The 16,849-nt window shown below is 39.1% G+C and overlaps 1 protein-coding gene across 1 annotated transcript in view; it reads left to right on the top strand.

Annotated features, from left to right (window-relative positions):
- AGTPBP1 (ATP/GTP binding carboxypeptidase 1) overlaps positions 1-16,849 on the top strand; it is a 2,804,614-nt gene that overhangs the window by 2,355,223 nt on the left and 432,542 nt on the right. The window contains exon 29 of the mRNA XM_044060898.1: positions 1,228-1,357. Within this exon, the coding sequence (XP_043916833.1) occupies positions 1,228-1,357 (130 nt within the window). The remainder of the gene's footprint in view (positions 1-1,227; positions 1,358-16,849) is intronic.

Genomic DNA, 16,849 nt, shown 5'->3' with positions numbered 1-16,849 from the left:
AAAAAGAGGTAATTGTTCCCCTCTACTCATCACTCAGACCCATTATAGAGTACAACCCCCCTTTTGGTATGTACCTCACAAGACATGTACAACAATTGGAAAGGCCGCAGAAATACCTTACAAAGAGGATTACCAGCCCCAAACAGATGCCCTACGCAGACCATCTCAAAAAACTCCAGCTTTACTCTGTCGCATATCGCCTGCTCAGAGGTGATCTCTGCCTAACATACAAAGCTATGTTAAACCTAGAGCTGTTGGACATGCTCCACCTAAAGAAATGCCAATCCCTCTGAGGTACACACTCTAGGGACCTAAACCTTGTCACCACAATAAACAGATCATGCCGGAGGGATAGAGTCCTGTCCCAGAGACTTCCCATACTCTGGAATAGACTATCTATATCAAACTAAGCTCTTCATTAGCACTCTTCAAGAAAAATCTTGATGGTTGGATGGGAAATAGGAAATTCTCCCCGGGGATCACTTCTGTGGCTCTGCTCGACAGTGGCACAGGAAAATAATTTTCTTGGGTGGCAAAAGCCAGGGTACCTTTTTGGCTGGGCTTGTATAGGCCCCAGGGCTGACAGCCTAGTATCTACCTATGAACCTATGTGAGCCCTGACACTAGCAGATGCTTGTCACTGTTTATATCCATTTATTGAGGAGAGTTGGTATAATTATTTCAACACTTTGTTTTTTCTCTTGTTTGATAGTAGTGAGGTGGGTGGGGAATTGTCTTTTCTTGGCCATTTAAAAAGTATTGTGGTCTGGCCCTGCAACCTTACTGAAAACAATCCTTAAAAATAGTATCTGTGTGTACCTATTTTGATTACTGCATGTACAGAGATCCCTAAGGCTGATGAACTGGTCATGAAGTTAGCATAGTAGAGCAATGGTGCTGGTAAACATGTACATAGTTTTTTGTTTTCTTCAAACATGAGTAAATTTATTTATTTATTTTTTACTAATTTGCTTTCCTTTGTTGACAATATTTATATACGGCAGACATAGCGAGTTAAATTCATGTATATTACATGAGTAATTTTCTCCATATTTTGCAATGTTCTTTGTGAAATGTGTAAAAGACTAAAACAGTTACTATTTGCATACGTATTTCTGTAATGGGTGCATTTAAAGAAGTACCACTAAGTTTGTAGATATCGATTGTAGACGCACTATAGTTGTGTTTTCTGGAGAAAGAGCTTATTCTGATGTTTATCGCCCACAGCCATCGCTGTTCATTAAGTGGGGAAGATTTGAACAGACAGTGGCAATACCCAAACCCAGATCTGCACCCTATAATTTACCATGCCAAGGGTCTGCTGCAATATTTGGTTGCAATGAAGCGCCCTCCTCTGGTGAGAACATTGTTTTTATTCTACTTTTCCTGTTCTTTGTGATTTTAATAGTGTGTTGAGGGCAATACAAGTCAGAAACATAAAACAAATGAAATATGTCTTATAAATGAAATATGGATGATAGACTGTATAGTTTCATTTTTTAGAGAGACAACTTTTCAAGCCTCATCTTTATCAGCTGTTAGTTTATTGGTCAGTTTTCATTTTCCAAAAATCTGTCACTGACTCTTACTTTGGGGTGTGAGACTGGAAATACTTAGAACCTATGATGCAACTGTTCTTCCATACTGAACTGATATGCGATACTGAGGGGTGACTTTGCAACTCGTACTTCCTTCTGTGTTTGTTGGTAACATTCAGTTTCCTTTGATTTTGTTTTATTTTTGCTCCTTTAATGATCAGTACATTCTGTACTAGCTGCAATATCTCAGTTTTGTAGTACTATGAAAACAGTATGTTTGGTGACTGAAAAAAAAAAAGTTGCTGCAGGTGATGGTCAGTTATATCTTCTGAATTATGTATTTTTCATTGAGCTCTGTCTTGTGTGATAGAGATCCCCGCAGGAGAAACATGAGGGTCCCAGGCTAATCTTTAAAATTTTCAATACAGATACAGTACAACTCTTTCCTGTGTGCTGATTATGTGAGCAGTAATTATTTTTGAAGTGAAACTTCTTTAGGCACAGTAGTGAGGGTTTGGCGTGAAAACGAAAAGTGAAATGGAAGTGAGACTCCGCCAGATGATAGCGCTGTTCAGTAGCTGACTGCTGCCGAATCAGGACTCCAGAGGCAGCTACTCTGCCGCAGGGTGCACACACACACACACACACACACACACACACACACACACACACACACACACACACACACACACACGACTTTAGAAAGGGAGTGCAGAAGCCAACAGCTTAAATGGCATCTAATTTATCCATCATCTCTAATGATTTTTGCAGAAGGAAAAAAATGGTTGTTCATTAGACCTGAGGAAACAACGGACTTTGTCAAAAGGCCCATCATTTTGCAATTTGGAACTGATAATCGGGACAAGGAATTGCAGAAATTATGTAATCCTGAGACTTCTGTAGATGCAGATGGGCAGAGGGAAGATATTTGGTTATTTCCCCTTTTGCATAAATAACAAAATCTAATTGAGAAGTTACAGTGGATTAAACAGGTGAGAAGGACAGACATAGAGGAAAATGAACAATGATACTGTAGGACAATTACAGAATAATGTCACCATGGATAGCAAAAAGACTGAACAGAAATGAAAAGGTTTTGCAGATGAAGTAAGGTAATCACTCTGCGTAACAGGCAGTATATGCATATGGACAGCTAAAAGCCCCCAAAGCTAGTGACAGGGGAACAGAAGGAAAATTTGTAGCATAAATGTGTCGTCATGTGTGGTTAGGAATTGTGGAAGACAGCATAGGCACCAAAAAACAAGGAAACAAAAGACTCACTCAAATTAAGGAGGTACAGAATGGTCGATGCCACAGGGATCCCTACATGGTTATGGAAGAGAAAGGGAATAGAGGACAAGGTTTTTGGAATGTGACTGGACTGTAGGATAGGAATAGAAGAGTGAGGATTTTGAATTATGTAGAGTTTGAAGGTACATTTAACAGGAATTCAAGAAACTCCACTGACTTTTCAGGGGCAAACTAATGTAAGAGTTAATGGTTATGATCTGGTGGACACTTCTACCTGCAGACAAAAGAAAAGGAACCATGTGATGTTTCTAAAGTGGAAAGGATGGCTGTTAAAAGTTGTACAGAAGAAGGAGCACAGGATAGGAGTTTTAGGAATAAAAGGAAAGATAGAAGGGAGGCTAATGACTGTGCTGGTGACTTATTTACCACCAAACATCATTCATTGCAAGAACCCAGTGTCACTGTTTTTGCCCTAAAAGATTGTCACCTGCCTCAACATGCCATCAACCCCTCATGTATTTTTTTTGTTTTTTTGGGCAAAAATACTGACTGGTTCTTGTAAAAAGGACCTTGATGGATTGGGACATTAAAAAAACACATCCCAATGTATGCATTACTGCTTGTTGGTAGCACTTGCAGTCCTTGAACACACAGGTTTCACTTCTACAGCCCATGGTCACCACGCACATTTTTTAAAGCACAAAACATCTTTATTAAATTATCACCTATGATCTAGGCAATCATACACTTAGATAAATGAAAACAAACCATATTGACAATTTTAATTGCAAACATTGTACATCTCAAGCCATGTTGACATAATTGTAGTTGCAAGCATTATACATCACTTACAGTGTCTCCAGTCACTGTCAGTCCAACATTATGTAGCTCATTTTTTTTTTTTAATTTTCAGTCTTTTTGGGATTCAGTCTTTTGGTTTTCAGTCATTTGATAGTAATCCAGTTCATTCAAATCCTGTCTTCTTTTAAACCTCGTTCCTCCTCTGCATTATGTGAGCAGTAATTCTTGATCACTGAGTGAATATTTCCATTCTCAGGCAGTCTGCACATCTGAGCTGATACTGCATAGTACTGGATTTCCTGGCCTGAGCCACAGTTTTTCTTTAGTTTCAGAGCATATTTGCTGAATTTCACCCTGGATGAATGAATGTCAGGATTGGCACTTTCAGATAATTAGCAATTTGACAATTAACAGTAGATTCTCCCTCAACTGAACACGATGTGCAGATAGTTTTAAGTGATAATTTAGACATTAAAGCCTTTAAACACTGGAGTTATACTTTGTAGACATGCTACACTTGTCACTTCTACAGTACAGTGAAAACTAGTTAATCAGTGATACAGTGCAGACTAGAGTAACATTTATATATTGTGTGACTAAGTATTAGCCAACCATGATTTTAGTTGCTTGGTTTCTGTAAAGTTCTGTATTTGAGTACAACCAATGCCAGCTCTTTTCTGCAGCTTGTGTTTTTAGCAGCAGGTCTCTTCCGGCATGAGATCGTAACATTCTTATCTGACCGTTCTCGGTCTAACCAAAAATTCAAGGTTCTACTTCTCCTTTACTGAGTGACAATTTTTTTTTCCAACTACAACCAGGAAACCAACTGTTATAGCATCTGGTGGTGGTAATTCCATTTCTAGATTTCTTGTACCTTACTGTAACATAAAAACAAAAAAGCAAATCATAGTAATTCTTTTGCTAAGTTTCCCTAGACTTAGTGATAGAAAAAAGTAAGATGTTACTCTTTGTAACTGCTGCTATTTGTAGCGGCCCAAAAATTGGGGAGTATAGTATCTTTTTGACACAGGGCAGAATGGCAATGGTGTATTTGTTTCAGTTATCTGCACACTAGCCCTAGCTGTTACCAGCATTGTTCTTGTTTGTGTGTCACTTGTTAGATAGTTTTAGGTTGGTAGAGATACAAGACTGCACATTTAAATGTTTTAGTATTATCTGAGAAATGTCTGTAAATCATGCAGAGAGGGCCACTTGAACCTGGAGTTTCTGATAATGTTATTTTTAGTCTCAGAATTTAACTGTTGGTTATTGCTGGCACAGTTGAATCTGGGCAGATCCTTTCATCTTACTTCAGAAATAGCCCTGGCCAAGTAGATTTTGCTGCTGCTAAACATAGTAAGAAACTGGTACTGGATTTGTTCAGGCACCTTCAGATAAATGCATCACATGCTTTAGAACCTTTACAAAAAATATTTTTTTTCACTTTATGGTTGTTAGGATGCTGAATGTAATAATGTTTTCGGTAAAAGTACCAAACTATTGTAGAAGACAACTTGCCTTTTATTGAAAATGTTCATCATATCGCATAATTACATTTTAAGTTTCTCATTAGTATTGTCTTAAGGAACAGTCTTGTCTGGAAAATATTATTGCTAAAATAAGGAACCTCCCTGCTTCTTGTGGTGTGCATTTTGTTCCAGAAACAGATACTCTGAATAATGATTTGGAGAGCAAAGGTAACACACAAAAGGCTTTTTGAATTGCTTAAGTGAAGTGACACCAGGGTCTTGTGGTTCTCTTTAATGGCATAAAATTAAATTTACATTTTAGGCTTTCAGGTGAGATATCGGAATATTCATTCAAAACAGTCGGAGTGGGTTACACTTTCTTCATGCGTTTTCTCAGGTCCACTTCTAAATCTTGAAAGCTCATAACCTCGAAATTCAAAATGCTGAGTCCAAAATCTTGAAAGTTCAAAATACTGAATTTCATAATATCGAAAAAAACCTGCAGGATACTAACACTTACTATAGTCCACCAGAAGCACATAGAGAAACAAATAAAAGACAAAGCATGTTAGTTTACTCCCAACTATTAGCAGGGTGGCAAGCCCCCCTGCCCCCCCCCGCTACTTAAATATATCAACTCCGAGGTCGCATTTTTTTCACTAAGATGAGTTATGTTATATAGCAAATTAAAAGAGAACATGACTAAGGTCACAACAGGCAGTCATGAAGCATGTAATGGTATGTTTGCCATTTTCTTCTGTGAAGTGCGATCTTGGGAGTTTATATATTTTAAGTAGCAGGGTGTGTTGGGGGCACAGCCCCCCACATGCATATGGTTACAGAGTTGTTTTACATGCATGAAAAGAAAATGCATAACTTACTCTGATTAATTTTTAAGCAATCACAGTTAGTTGTACTTTTGCAGGTATGACACACATATAAGTAGACAAGCAGTTATACACACACGCACGCACATATATATATATATATATATATATATATATATATATATATATATATACACACACACATACATACACATATATATATATATATATGTATATATATATATATGTATATATATGTGTATATATATATATATGTATATGTATATGTATATGTATATATATATATATATATATATATATGTATATATATATATATATATATATGTATATATATATATATGTATATATATATATATATATATATATATATATATATATATATATATATATATATATATATAAATACACACACACACACAGAAGAATACAATCACAGCTTCTAAAACAGCAATAGTTGTCTGTCATAGGTTCATAGGTTTATACTAGGCTATCTGCCCTAAGGCATTTATAAGCCTAGCCCAGTAATAAGCCCTGTCCAGTAATAAAAATCAGAATTCAGTTTTGAAGAGTTGCAACATGTACAGTGCAATGGAAAAGTATTTGCCTCTTTTCTGATTTCTTATTTTTTTGCATGTTTGACACCCTTAAATGTTTCAGATCATCAAACAATTATAAATTTTAGGCAAATATAACCCAAGTAAACACAAAATGCAGTTTTTAAGTGATTTTATTTAAGGAAAAAAAAAAACTATCCATACCTACATGACCTATGTGAAAAAGTAATTGCCCCTAAACCTAATAACTGGTTGTGCCACCCTTAGCAGCAACAATTGCAATCAAGCATTTGCGATAACTGGCAATGTGTCTTTCACAGCACTGTTAAGGAATTTTGTCCCACTCTTCTTTGCAGAATTATTTTAATTCAGCCATACTGGAGAGATTCTGAGCATGAACCACCTTTTTAAGGTCATGCCACAGCATCTCAATTGGATTCAGGTCCGGACTTTGACTAGGCCACTCCAAAACCTTCATTTTGTTTTCTTTTAAGCCATTCAGAGGTGGACTTGCTGGTGTGTTTTGAGTCATTGTCCTGCTGCAGAACCCAAGTGCGCTTCAGCTTGAGGTCACGAACTGATGGCCGGACATTCTCCTTCAGGAATTTTTGGTAGAGAGCAGAGTACATGGTTCCATCAATCACAGCAAGTCTTCCAGGTCCAGAAGCAGCCCCAGACCATCACACTACTACCACCATGTTTGACTGTTGGCATGATGTTCTTTTTCTGAAGTGCTGTGTTACTTTTACACCAGATGTAACGGGATGCACACCTCCCAGGAAGTTCAACTTTTGTTTCATCAGTCCACGGAATATTTTTCCAAAAGTCTTGGGGGGATTGTCAAGATGTTTTTTGGCAAAAGTGAGACGAGCCTTTATGTTCTTTTTGGTCAGCAGTGGTTTTCACCTTGGAACTCTGCCATGCATGCCATTTTTGCCCAGTCTCTTTCTTATGGTTGAGTCATGAACACTGACCTTAACTGAGGCAAGTGAGGCCTGCAGTTCTTTAGATGTTGATCTGGGTTCTTTTGTGATCTCTTGGATGAATCGTCGCTGCGCTCTTGGGGTAATTATTGTAGGCCGGCCACTCCTGGGAAGGTTCACCACTGTTCCATGTTTTCTCTGTTTGTGGATAATGGCTCTCACCATGGTTTGTTGGAGTCCCAATGCTTTAGAAATAGCTTTGTAACCTTTTCCAGACTGGTAGATGTCAATTACTTTGTTTTTCATCTGTTCCGGAATTTCTTTTGATCATGGCATGATGTCTTCCTTTTTGGGATCTTTTGGCCTACTTCACTTTGTCTGACAGGTTCTGTTTAAGTGATCTCTTGATTCAGCAGCTCTGGCAGTAATCAGGCCTGGGTGTGGCTAGTGAAATTGAACTCAGCTTTCCAAAAAATGTGATTAACCACAGTTACTTCATGATTTAACAAGGGAGGACAATTACTTTTTCACATAGGACCATGTAGGTTTGGATAGTTTTTTCCTTAATAAATAAAGTCATCACTTAAAAACTGCATTTTGTGTTTACTTGGGTTATCTTTGTCTAATATTTAAATTTGTTTGATCTGAAACATTTAAGTATGACAAACATGCAAAGAAATAAGAAATCAGGAAGGGGCAAATACTTTTTCATTGCACTGTATGTGACAGTAGCAACATCAAGCACTGAGAAGTGGTAATACACATCCACGTTTACCTGACTAGGTAATGCAAGGTTTAGAAGTGTAAGCAAATATAAGAGTTTCCCATAGCTTGAGATAGTTTCTCAAGTTTCTTAAACCTGTTCATTTTTATTAATTACAGCAATGCATAGAATGACATTTTTTTTCCTAGCTGTACTTTTCTTAATTACACAATGGTAGTGGTCTATATAATTCTAAAACTGTACACCAATATTTCTTTCTGCTTTAATAAACAGGATTATCATGGTGAGACTGATGAAATTATCTTAAGTTCCTTTAGTACTCTAAATACTTTAGACCAGATTACTTTAATGTCACAGCAGTTCTCAAAAAAAAGTGTTTAATGTTAAAAAGACAAAAAAAAAAAAAGTTTGTCTGCTAACTTTTGTATAGCGCACAGGTTAGAGTGATAGGTAACCCATGGTGTAATGCAACTGTAGTGAGTTATCATAAACTGAGGATTTCTGTTGAAGTCAACAGTATGTAGGCACCGATTTAGCATAATTCCGTAGACCTTGTTAAAAAGTTAAGCTAAATGTGACTTAAGCTGTTCAGTACCTTGGTAGCTCTGAAATGAAGTGGTGAGTAGGTCTAATTGAGTTTGCCATTGCAGACTGGATGACCAACAAACCCATTTGGAAGAAAAATAAGGGTTGTGGTTCCTCGGATCTTCACAGCATGGCCTGTAGAGCTTGCATTGAGTTTCTGCAGATCCTGCACATGTGCACTCGCTAGAATATAGCACAGTGGAAGAAATGGGTAAGAAAATGGATGCCATAATGTCCGAGATGCAAAAAATGACGTCAACCCTTTTGTAATATATTAATAAAACAGAAGCAAGGGTGCAGGTCATGTAGACAGCCATCTCTGCACACCGTGAGCAGTTAATGGAGCATGACTTGCAAATTAAGTACTTTCGTTTGCGAACTCGAGGACTGTATACTTGGAAAGTAAGGCTGTGGGATCTGGAAGATAGGGGTTTTCAGAATAACATTAGTTGATTCGGATACCTGATGGATTGGAAGACTCAAATTTTTCTGAGTTCTCATTACTTCTAAGTTGAAAGTGTGGTTGGGACTGCCTTCCCAAAGCATTATACTGAAGCTTGCCAAGTCCTGAGGAGAAACATTAGCTGTGACCACTACAGGCTTGGTTTCTAAATTATGCAGCTGAAGAGCATGTTCTGGGCCAGTTATGGCAAAAGAGAAACGTTCTGACAGCAGGCAGTGCAAATGTATATACCTAACAAGACTACTCAAGTGAAACAAGGCAGAAGAAAATGGACTAGCATCCATCTATGAGGCTGGCTTGCTTGAATGGCTGGAGCTGCAACATTTTGTATCCTGCTCTTCTCAAAGTAGTCCTGCCAGGAGGATCAGTTGCATTCAGCTCTCCAACAGAAGAATTTGAGAAGTTGCAGCTATCCCAGAAGAAAGGAGACTGGATTTCACTAGCTAGCTTGCCAGGGAAATGTCACACAGATCCCTTTTCAGTGTTAAAGAGGAGATTGCACAGCAGAAGGATGCACATGCTTTGGCGTGTGTTGCAATTAACAAACCACTGGGTAGAATCGGAATTGCCAGAAAGAGGGTACAGCATTGATTGAAATCGCTGTTTTCTCATTTTCAAGTGAGCCAGATACATTAAGTATTAAGTATTGGCAGTAAAAGTTGGTTTGTAGTGCATGAGTAGACAAGCATGCATGGAATGTACTTAGAGATGGTTGGAGTACATGGCACAAAGTTTTCTCAGTTACTGGCATCATAGTTAGGGTTATGTGAAGCTTAATTTAAAGTTCAGCTTCAAGGGGTGCTTGTTGCTCTGCAACTCTGTAAGAATCCCGTAGACTTGATATTATTAATTAATCTGTTACTTGTTCACATAGATCAGTTTAACAGTTATTTTTTTATGTTTTACCTTCACATATTTTTGAGGGTTTATATTATTCAAGGAGCACTTATTTTGAAGTCTTGGTGTTTACCACAGTCTGCTTTAATGGTTTACATTGTGGTGTGTTAACATTATTAGGGACAAGGCATTGGGGTGTTTTAATAGTGAGGCAGCCTTGGGAAGCTTTATTGCTCAATTTTATATGAATTAAATATTAGTAGTGATTATGGTGGACACAACATGGAGTGTCAACAGTCTGGTTGTCATGCGGAAAAGTAGAAGTATATCTTGCTATCTTTACACAGCTAAGCTTTCTATCTTATGTCTGCAGTAAGTGTACTTAACAGAGGAGGTGAGTTGTGACTTTATTTGCAGTTATTATTAGCAAGGTGGTTATTCATTATACATGTCCCGCCAAAGGAGAGGGGTATTAACTTTAATTAGGAGGGATTTCCCTTTTACCATGGAGGAAAAGTTAGTAGATGTTTTAGGAAGATACGTTCTTTTAAAGGGGTGCCTTGGTGATGTAGAATTATGCATATTAAACATTTATCTACCACCTGGAACCACAACTAGGGAACTGGCATATTCAGTGAGAGATGGTTGCCACGTGGGCTGGGAAGTGGAACATAGTTGTTTCGTCAGAGCGAGGTCTCAGCAGGTCCTAAGAAACACTTTTTGCATCCCATGGGGAAATTTATAAAGAAGTCATTAGCAGTGTTTGGGATGGTAGATGCTCATACACTCTGGGTACGTTTTCCAGTCTCTACACTTCAGTCATACACCTCTAAAATTTTCTGTAGTATTGATAAGGTGTTCTTTTTGCAGGACCATAGTTGCTATCTTTGTAGTTTATGGGTTTCTACCATCCAGACCACAGTTCTGTGTTATTGAGGATTTACTTCTTCCATCAGTTGAGGCCAGTTAGGAAGAAGCTTAATGTAATGTTGTGTAAAAGGGATTTTGTTTTAGCTAGAGTAAAGAAAATCAAGAGGAGGCAGTAAGTGCATGAACTCCTGGTTGCAGTATATCAGACATTTGGAGGAGGTACAGTAGGTTAATAGGCAAGTACTAGGCTAACTACCTTTGTGGGCCTTTTTAAGCCTAGCCAGTTTCCCTTTTTGTGCTCATAATAACCTGTCCCGTTTGGTTATAGATTGGCCTTACCCATTCTATGGTCAGTAATTATTTATTACCCCTAATGAGAATAAATGGTGGTATACTGTACGTGACGTGTGGGGAGCCATGCCTGGGATAAAGCATTTATGAGCTGCCTCTCTCCATTAGTACTAGATGGGGCAGTCTTGAGGTAAATTTCTGTTTCCCATTCATAGATCTAAGTTGTGCTTGAAAATGGACAGGGATGACATTTGTTTTATGTGGATGAGGAAGCTGTTCCATAATAGTAGAATCTTCTGCGAAATATACCTGTCTGTCCAAACCATTCTATTGAAGTTGCAGAAGAGGTTTAATTCCTTAGACTATGTATTTCTGATGCCATTTGACTTGCTGATGTGCAGTAAATCCATCAGTAATGGGTCTGAGGATGCCTTATATGCTAGACACGGGTCACCTCTTAGCAGTCTATAGGATACCAAGTATAGTGACAGGGCTTTGAGTCAGTCCATGTAGGACATGTTTAGGCCTTGTATCTTTTCAGTAAGACATCTCTGTGGGCATTCCAGTTGCATGTATCTGGATAGATACATGCCAAAGGGGGAACTATATTCAATGAAAGTCCTAATGAGGGCTGAGTAAAGAGGAGCAATGAGATCCCTAGATCTAGACACAATCCCCTGTGCAACATGTAAGGTCTTCATTGCAACACTAGATGCATGTTGATCAAAATTTAGGTCACTGTCCACATAAGTTCCCAAAAAACAAACAAGTTGGTCAACTCTTAGGGGTATGTTGTCCTTGTGGTAGTAGTTCCCTGGGGTAGATGACTTTCCAAAAGATACAGTAATGCATTTTTTGGCATTTAGTTTTAGACCATGATTTTGATACCATTTATTTACCCAAGACAAACCTTCCTGCAGGAAGGCTAAGTAATTTGGGAATTCAATGACTGCTCCTTGCTTGCAGTCATCTGCAAACTTAGTCAGCTAGAGCCCTTTGGCATTGGCTTTTACTTCAGAAAAGTAGATGCCAAATAGGAGTGGTCCCAGCACAGAACCGTGGGAGACTGCACTGGAGACTGGTCTGTTTACTAGGTAATTTCCCCTATTTTTATTTTCTGTGCGCCATATGCGAGCCAGTTGGCAGTGACTTAAGGGTTTATTCCCAGTTTATTTAGCTTTTCTACTGTGCCTGAGTGGGGAATTGTGTCAGAAGTATTGGCCAGTCCAAGGTTTGTGGTGTGTGCCATTTTGCCTTTATCCATTGCTTTGGTGACCTTTTCAAAAATCCGAGACTGGTGTAGTGTTTGGAGGTTCCGTATGTCCAGAATGATTAATTCTTTGGCAGGTCTTTCCATGACTTTGCATATGAGACTGCTCAGACTTACGGATCTGTAAATGCCTGGGTCCGAGGAAGTTCATTTGATGTATGTGGTATTTGTTTCATTGATATTTCATGTGTTTGGGCTTTAAGAAAATGCATTTGAAGGTTAATTGATTGTGATAAATTAAATGATGTCACTATATATGGGAGATGTAATGTATTTGAAATTGTTCCACTGAAGGCGAACTGCCGAGGCACCAGAAAATATGGATTATTAAATGGATTTTTATACATCCTGAAAGTTGACTTTTTCCTTCCTTTTGCCCTTTTGTCTTGGATGTTTTTGAATTACTGTAGCTGTTCTCCATTTATTTGGTACAAAACCTGTATGTACGTACAAAATGACTTTATTTGGTTATTTGTCTTCACAAGCAGGGGCCGTCAAAGATGAACACTTTTCAAATTCATAAGGTACAAGATGAGTTGCTTCAGGTACAGGAGCAGCTGGATGCAGAGGCAGGGGGTGCAAGACTCCAGGTATAGGGAAGTTAAGTTGAAACTGGATTAATTGCTTATGTGCTGTTCTGAGCAAGTTGCAATGGTACTGAAAGTGCAAAACTGTGACATTTCTGTCTAGTACAAAATGTTTGAAACAGACTAAGAAATCACGAAACAGACAGATAAGTTAAACAGATTAAATACCAAAATACAAGGCAGTTCTTTGTTACCCCTTCTGAAATTGCCCGACAGTTTAGAGACTGTTACAATGAGCTGTACTAAGACGTACTGGATCCCCAGGAACTCAAAAGTTATTTTTATTCACTGCCTCTGGGTTCTTTGTCTGAAGAAGCTGCTACATCTTTACTGGCCACCATAACTTGTGAAGAGGTAGTGGAGATGTTAGGCATCCTCTCCCTGGCGAAAGCCCTTGGTACAAGATGGTATCCCACTGGAGGTTTATAAGTTGGATGAGAAGGAATTTGTACAACTATTCAGTATCCATAGTAATGCAGTCCTTAGAGGAGATCCCCCTCTGGTAACTTGGAAAGAAGTTCTCATAACGTTAATTCCCAAGCCTGGTAAGGACCCATCGCTTCTCCATTCTTTCGTGCCCATCTCAGTACTAAACCATAATTGTAAGCTGTTTGTTGATTTTAGTGTGTAGGCTGTCTCCTTTTCCTGGCTCTGACACATGTAGATCAGACAGGATTTGTGCAGGGAAGTAGTACATTTGATTAAAAAGACCCTAATATTGGAGCTTGTACATAGCAGTAAAACTCCATTAATAATAGCCAACTTTGATGCAGAAAACGTCTTGGATAGGATTGCATGGGGAGTACCTTTGGGGACTGATGTCAGGAATGGGCTTTCCAAATACATTTATTGAGGATCTTAAGTCAATATATGTAGGTTCCCACTACTCTAGTGATGGTTACAGATTTCTTTCTGCCCCTTTCTCCATAGAAAGAGGAACCAGACAAGGTTGCCCCCTTTTCCCTTACTGTTTTCTTTATGTTTTGAGCCTTTGGCCCATAAAATCAGTGTTCCTCCAATAAAGGGCATTCGTATTAACAGAAGTGAATGTAAATTGTCTCTCTGTGCAGACAATGTACTGGTGTACTTGGCTAGGCCAGGTGAGCAGTATGAGTTATTGTTGCAAGAACTCTGCGACTTTGGCCTATTGTCTGGCTGTAAAATAAATGTGGATAAAACAAAAGTGGTGAAGATAAACTGTTTACCCACTAGCAGTAGTTTAGAAAGTCATATTTGCCTTGCGCAGGAAGTCAGTATTACATACTTAGGAATTCAATTGCATCCCTCTATGTAGGTTTCTGTTACAGAAACATACACTGAAGTGCACAAAAAGAATTAGTACACAGATCGCTAGAAATTCTTATGTTTGGATACTTAGCAAAGGCTAACAGCAGTAACGTGGTATGTACTTTTGCTAATATTTGTATGTTTTACAGGTTCTTCCTTTCTCCCCTCTACATTTTGCAAGCCTTTTGGTTCACTTTGTTTGGGCAGGAGAGTGGCCAAGGGTAAGATGGGATTACATCACCACCCCAGCAGAGTTCAGAGGATTGAGCCTCTCAGAGTTGGAGCTTTATTCTGAGGCAGCTCATGTAAAAGTGTTTTGTGAGCTGTTGAATCCAAGCAAGCAGATTCTATGGTATGACATTTTGGAAAAGCTCACCATTTAAATCTTGTACTTTGTTGTTGGTCTTTCTGGTGAGACCAGCGCAAGAAGGGTTTTCATTAGCCAGCCTTTCAGGATGGATAAATGAGCTTTTACCTAAAAGCAGCATCAAGACTTGGGGGGGGGGGGGGGGGTTATGGATTCAACTAATTGCTAAAAAGCTGGAGAACTGTGTAGGGTTGCAGTGCTGGGAACAGCTAATAGAACAAGGTAGGAATATCCCTAAGAAACATTCCAAGTGACTTACTTCCTGCTTCATTGCTACAGGGACCTTTATAAGCACCTTTCAAGCAAGTTGAGTAGATTAAAGTTGTTGCCAGTCCCTGATGCAGATAAACCTAGATGGGTAGACTGATTTAATGTATGGCAGGGTAATACAGGATCAAAAGGAGCGATAGGCCAACCATATAAAATATTCCCCCCACCAGTAGTGTTTTAGCAAGTGAGTTCAGACTACAGTAGGAGTGACTGTTGGATACTCAGATTGGGTCTCATAGGTGGGAAAGTATACTATTAAGTCCAGATTGCAGAAATGCTGTTTTTTGGGAGTCTCATTGTCAATTTAAATATTTCTATACTACCAGCAGATTGAAAAAGATGTTTCCTGGAACCCCACAAAGCTGTTGGAAGTGTGGCACGGAAAGTTTATGGGACTGGATTTATTTCTTCTTGGACTTGTCCAGCCCTGGTTAGTTTTATTGGACCACTGCAGTCAAGTTATTATGACTTGTGGCCAGGACAGGTTAAGCTAAATAAGGAGTTATACTTTCTGCGTTATATAAATCTATTTAGTTTGCCCCCCCCCCCCAATCTAGGCTCTTTAACGTATTCATGAGTGTAGCAAAGAAATGTAGTACTAAAAATGGACGACCATGCTTGTTCCTTGACTGGACGAGTTGTATTTGCATTTGGGGGACATGTCTTGTTTGGTGCAGTCTATCACTGACCACCAGTTGAAATTAAAAGCAAAGGACAAGTGGTCTGACTAGGTTAGCCACATTTGGCCTTAATGACACAGGTCTATATCACGTACTCAAAACTTGAAATAACCGACAACCATAAGATCAGCACATCTACACTGAACGCCGAGAAATATAAGACGTCTAAAAGATGAAATTCAGAATACCGAATTACCGTGGTTGGCCAACATGAATGGAATTACATTTCCTCATCATCGCAAATGATTAGGAAATGTAATTCTGTTCGTGTTGGCCAATCATGGTAATTCGATATGTGGAATTTCGTCTTTTAGGTGTTTAGTATTTACCAGTATTCGATATAGATGCGTTGATCTTATGGTTGTCTGTTATTTCATGTTTTGAGTACATGGGGACATTGGGGACCTACAGACACTAGATCCTACCCAATTTGGCTTCGTCAAGGGCAGATCCTGCCTTTTGAACCTGGTCGACTTCTTCGAAACAGTCACCAAGGCCATAGATGAAGGGAAGGTAGTCCACACAGCCTATCTGGACCTCGCAAAGGCATTTGACACAATACCCCACTCGGGCATCATAGATAAGCTATCCAGCCTAAATATAAACCCATTTGTCACAAGATGGGTCGCAAACTGGCTCAAAGACAGAACCCACAGAGTCAGAGTTGCTGGAGCCATGTCAGACTCGAAACCGGTCACAAGTGGCGTCAAACAAGGTTCTGTCCTAGGACCTCTCTTGTTCGGTATTTACTTTTCTGAGGTACAGGCTAACGTGGGAGGACTATGGCTCACCAAGTTCGCAGATGTCTGCAAACTGGGCGCCATAATCGACTCTCCAGCTGACACAAGCATCCTTCAAAAAGGTCTCGCAGAGACGGATAACTGGTGCCAGAGCCATGGTCTAAAGCTAAATGCCAAAAAGTGTATAGTCATACCCTTTGGCAAAAACAATGTGCCCACAAATTACCACATAGATGGTAACCCATTAAGTACAGAGAAAGTAATTAGGGATCTGGGGACCCAAGTTGATAGCAATCTATCCTTTGACAGCCACATTGCCAAAGTGGTTAGAAAGACCTTCTACATAGCCCACCTCATCATGAAAGGATTCACATCTAGATCAAGAGAGGTAATCGTGCCGCTTTATTCATCCCTCATCAGGCCTATCATAGAATACAATGCCCCCTTTGGGATGTACCTTACCCGACACCTACAGCAATTAGAAAGACTCCAAA

The sequence above is a fragment of the Protopterus annectens genome, chromosome 2.part0 (genome assembly GCF_019279795.1).
Source record: "Protopterus annectens isolate FY-2018-M chromosome 2.part0, PAN1.0, whole genome shotgun sequence".
Taxonomy (NCBI): domain Eukaryota; kingdom Metazoa; phylum Chordata; order Ceratodontiformes; family Protopteridae; genus Protopterus; species Protopterus annectens.
The sequence above is the reverse complement of the archived record's forward strand: the minus strand, read 5'-3'. Positions and strand labels throughout refer to the sequence as shown.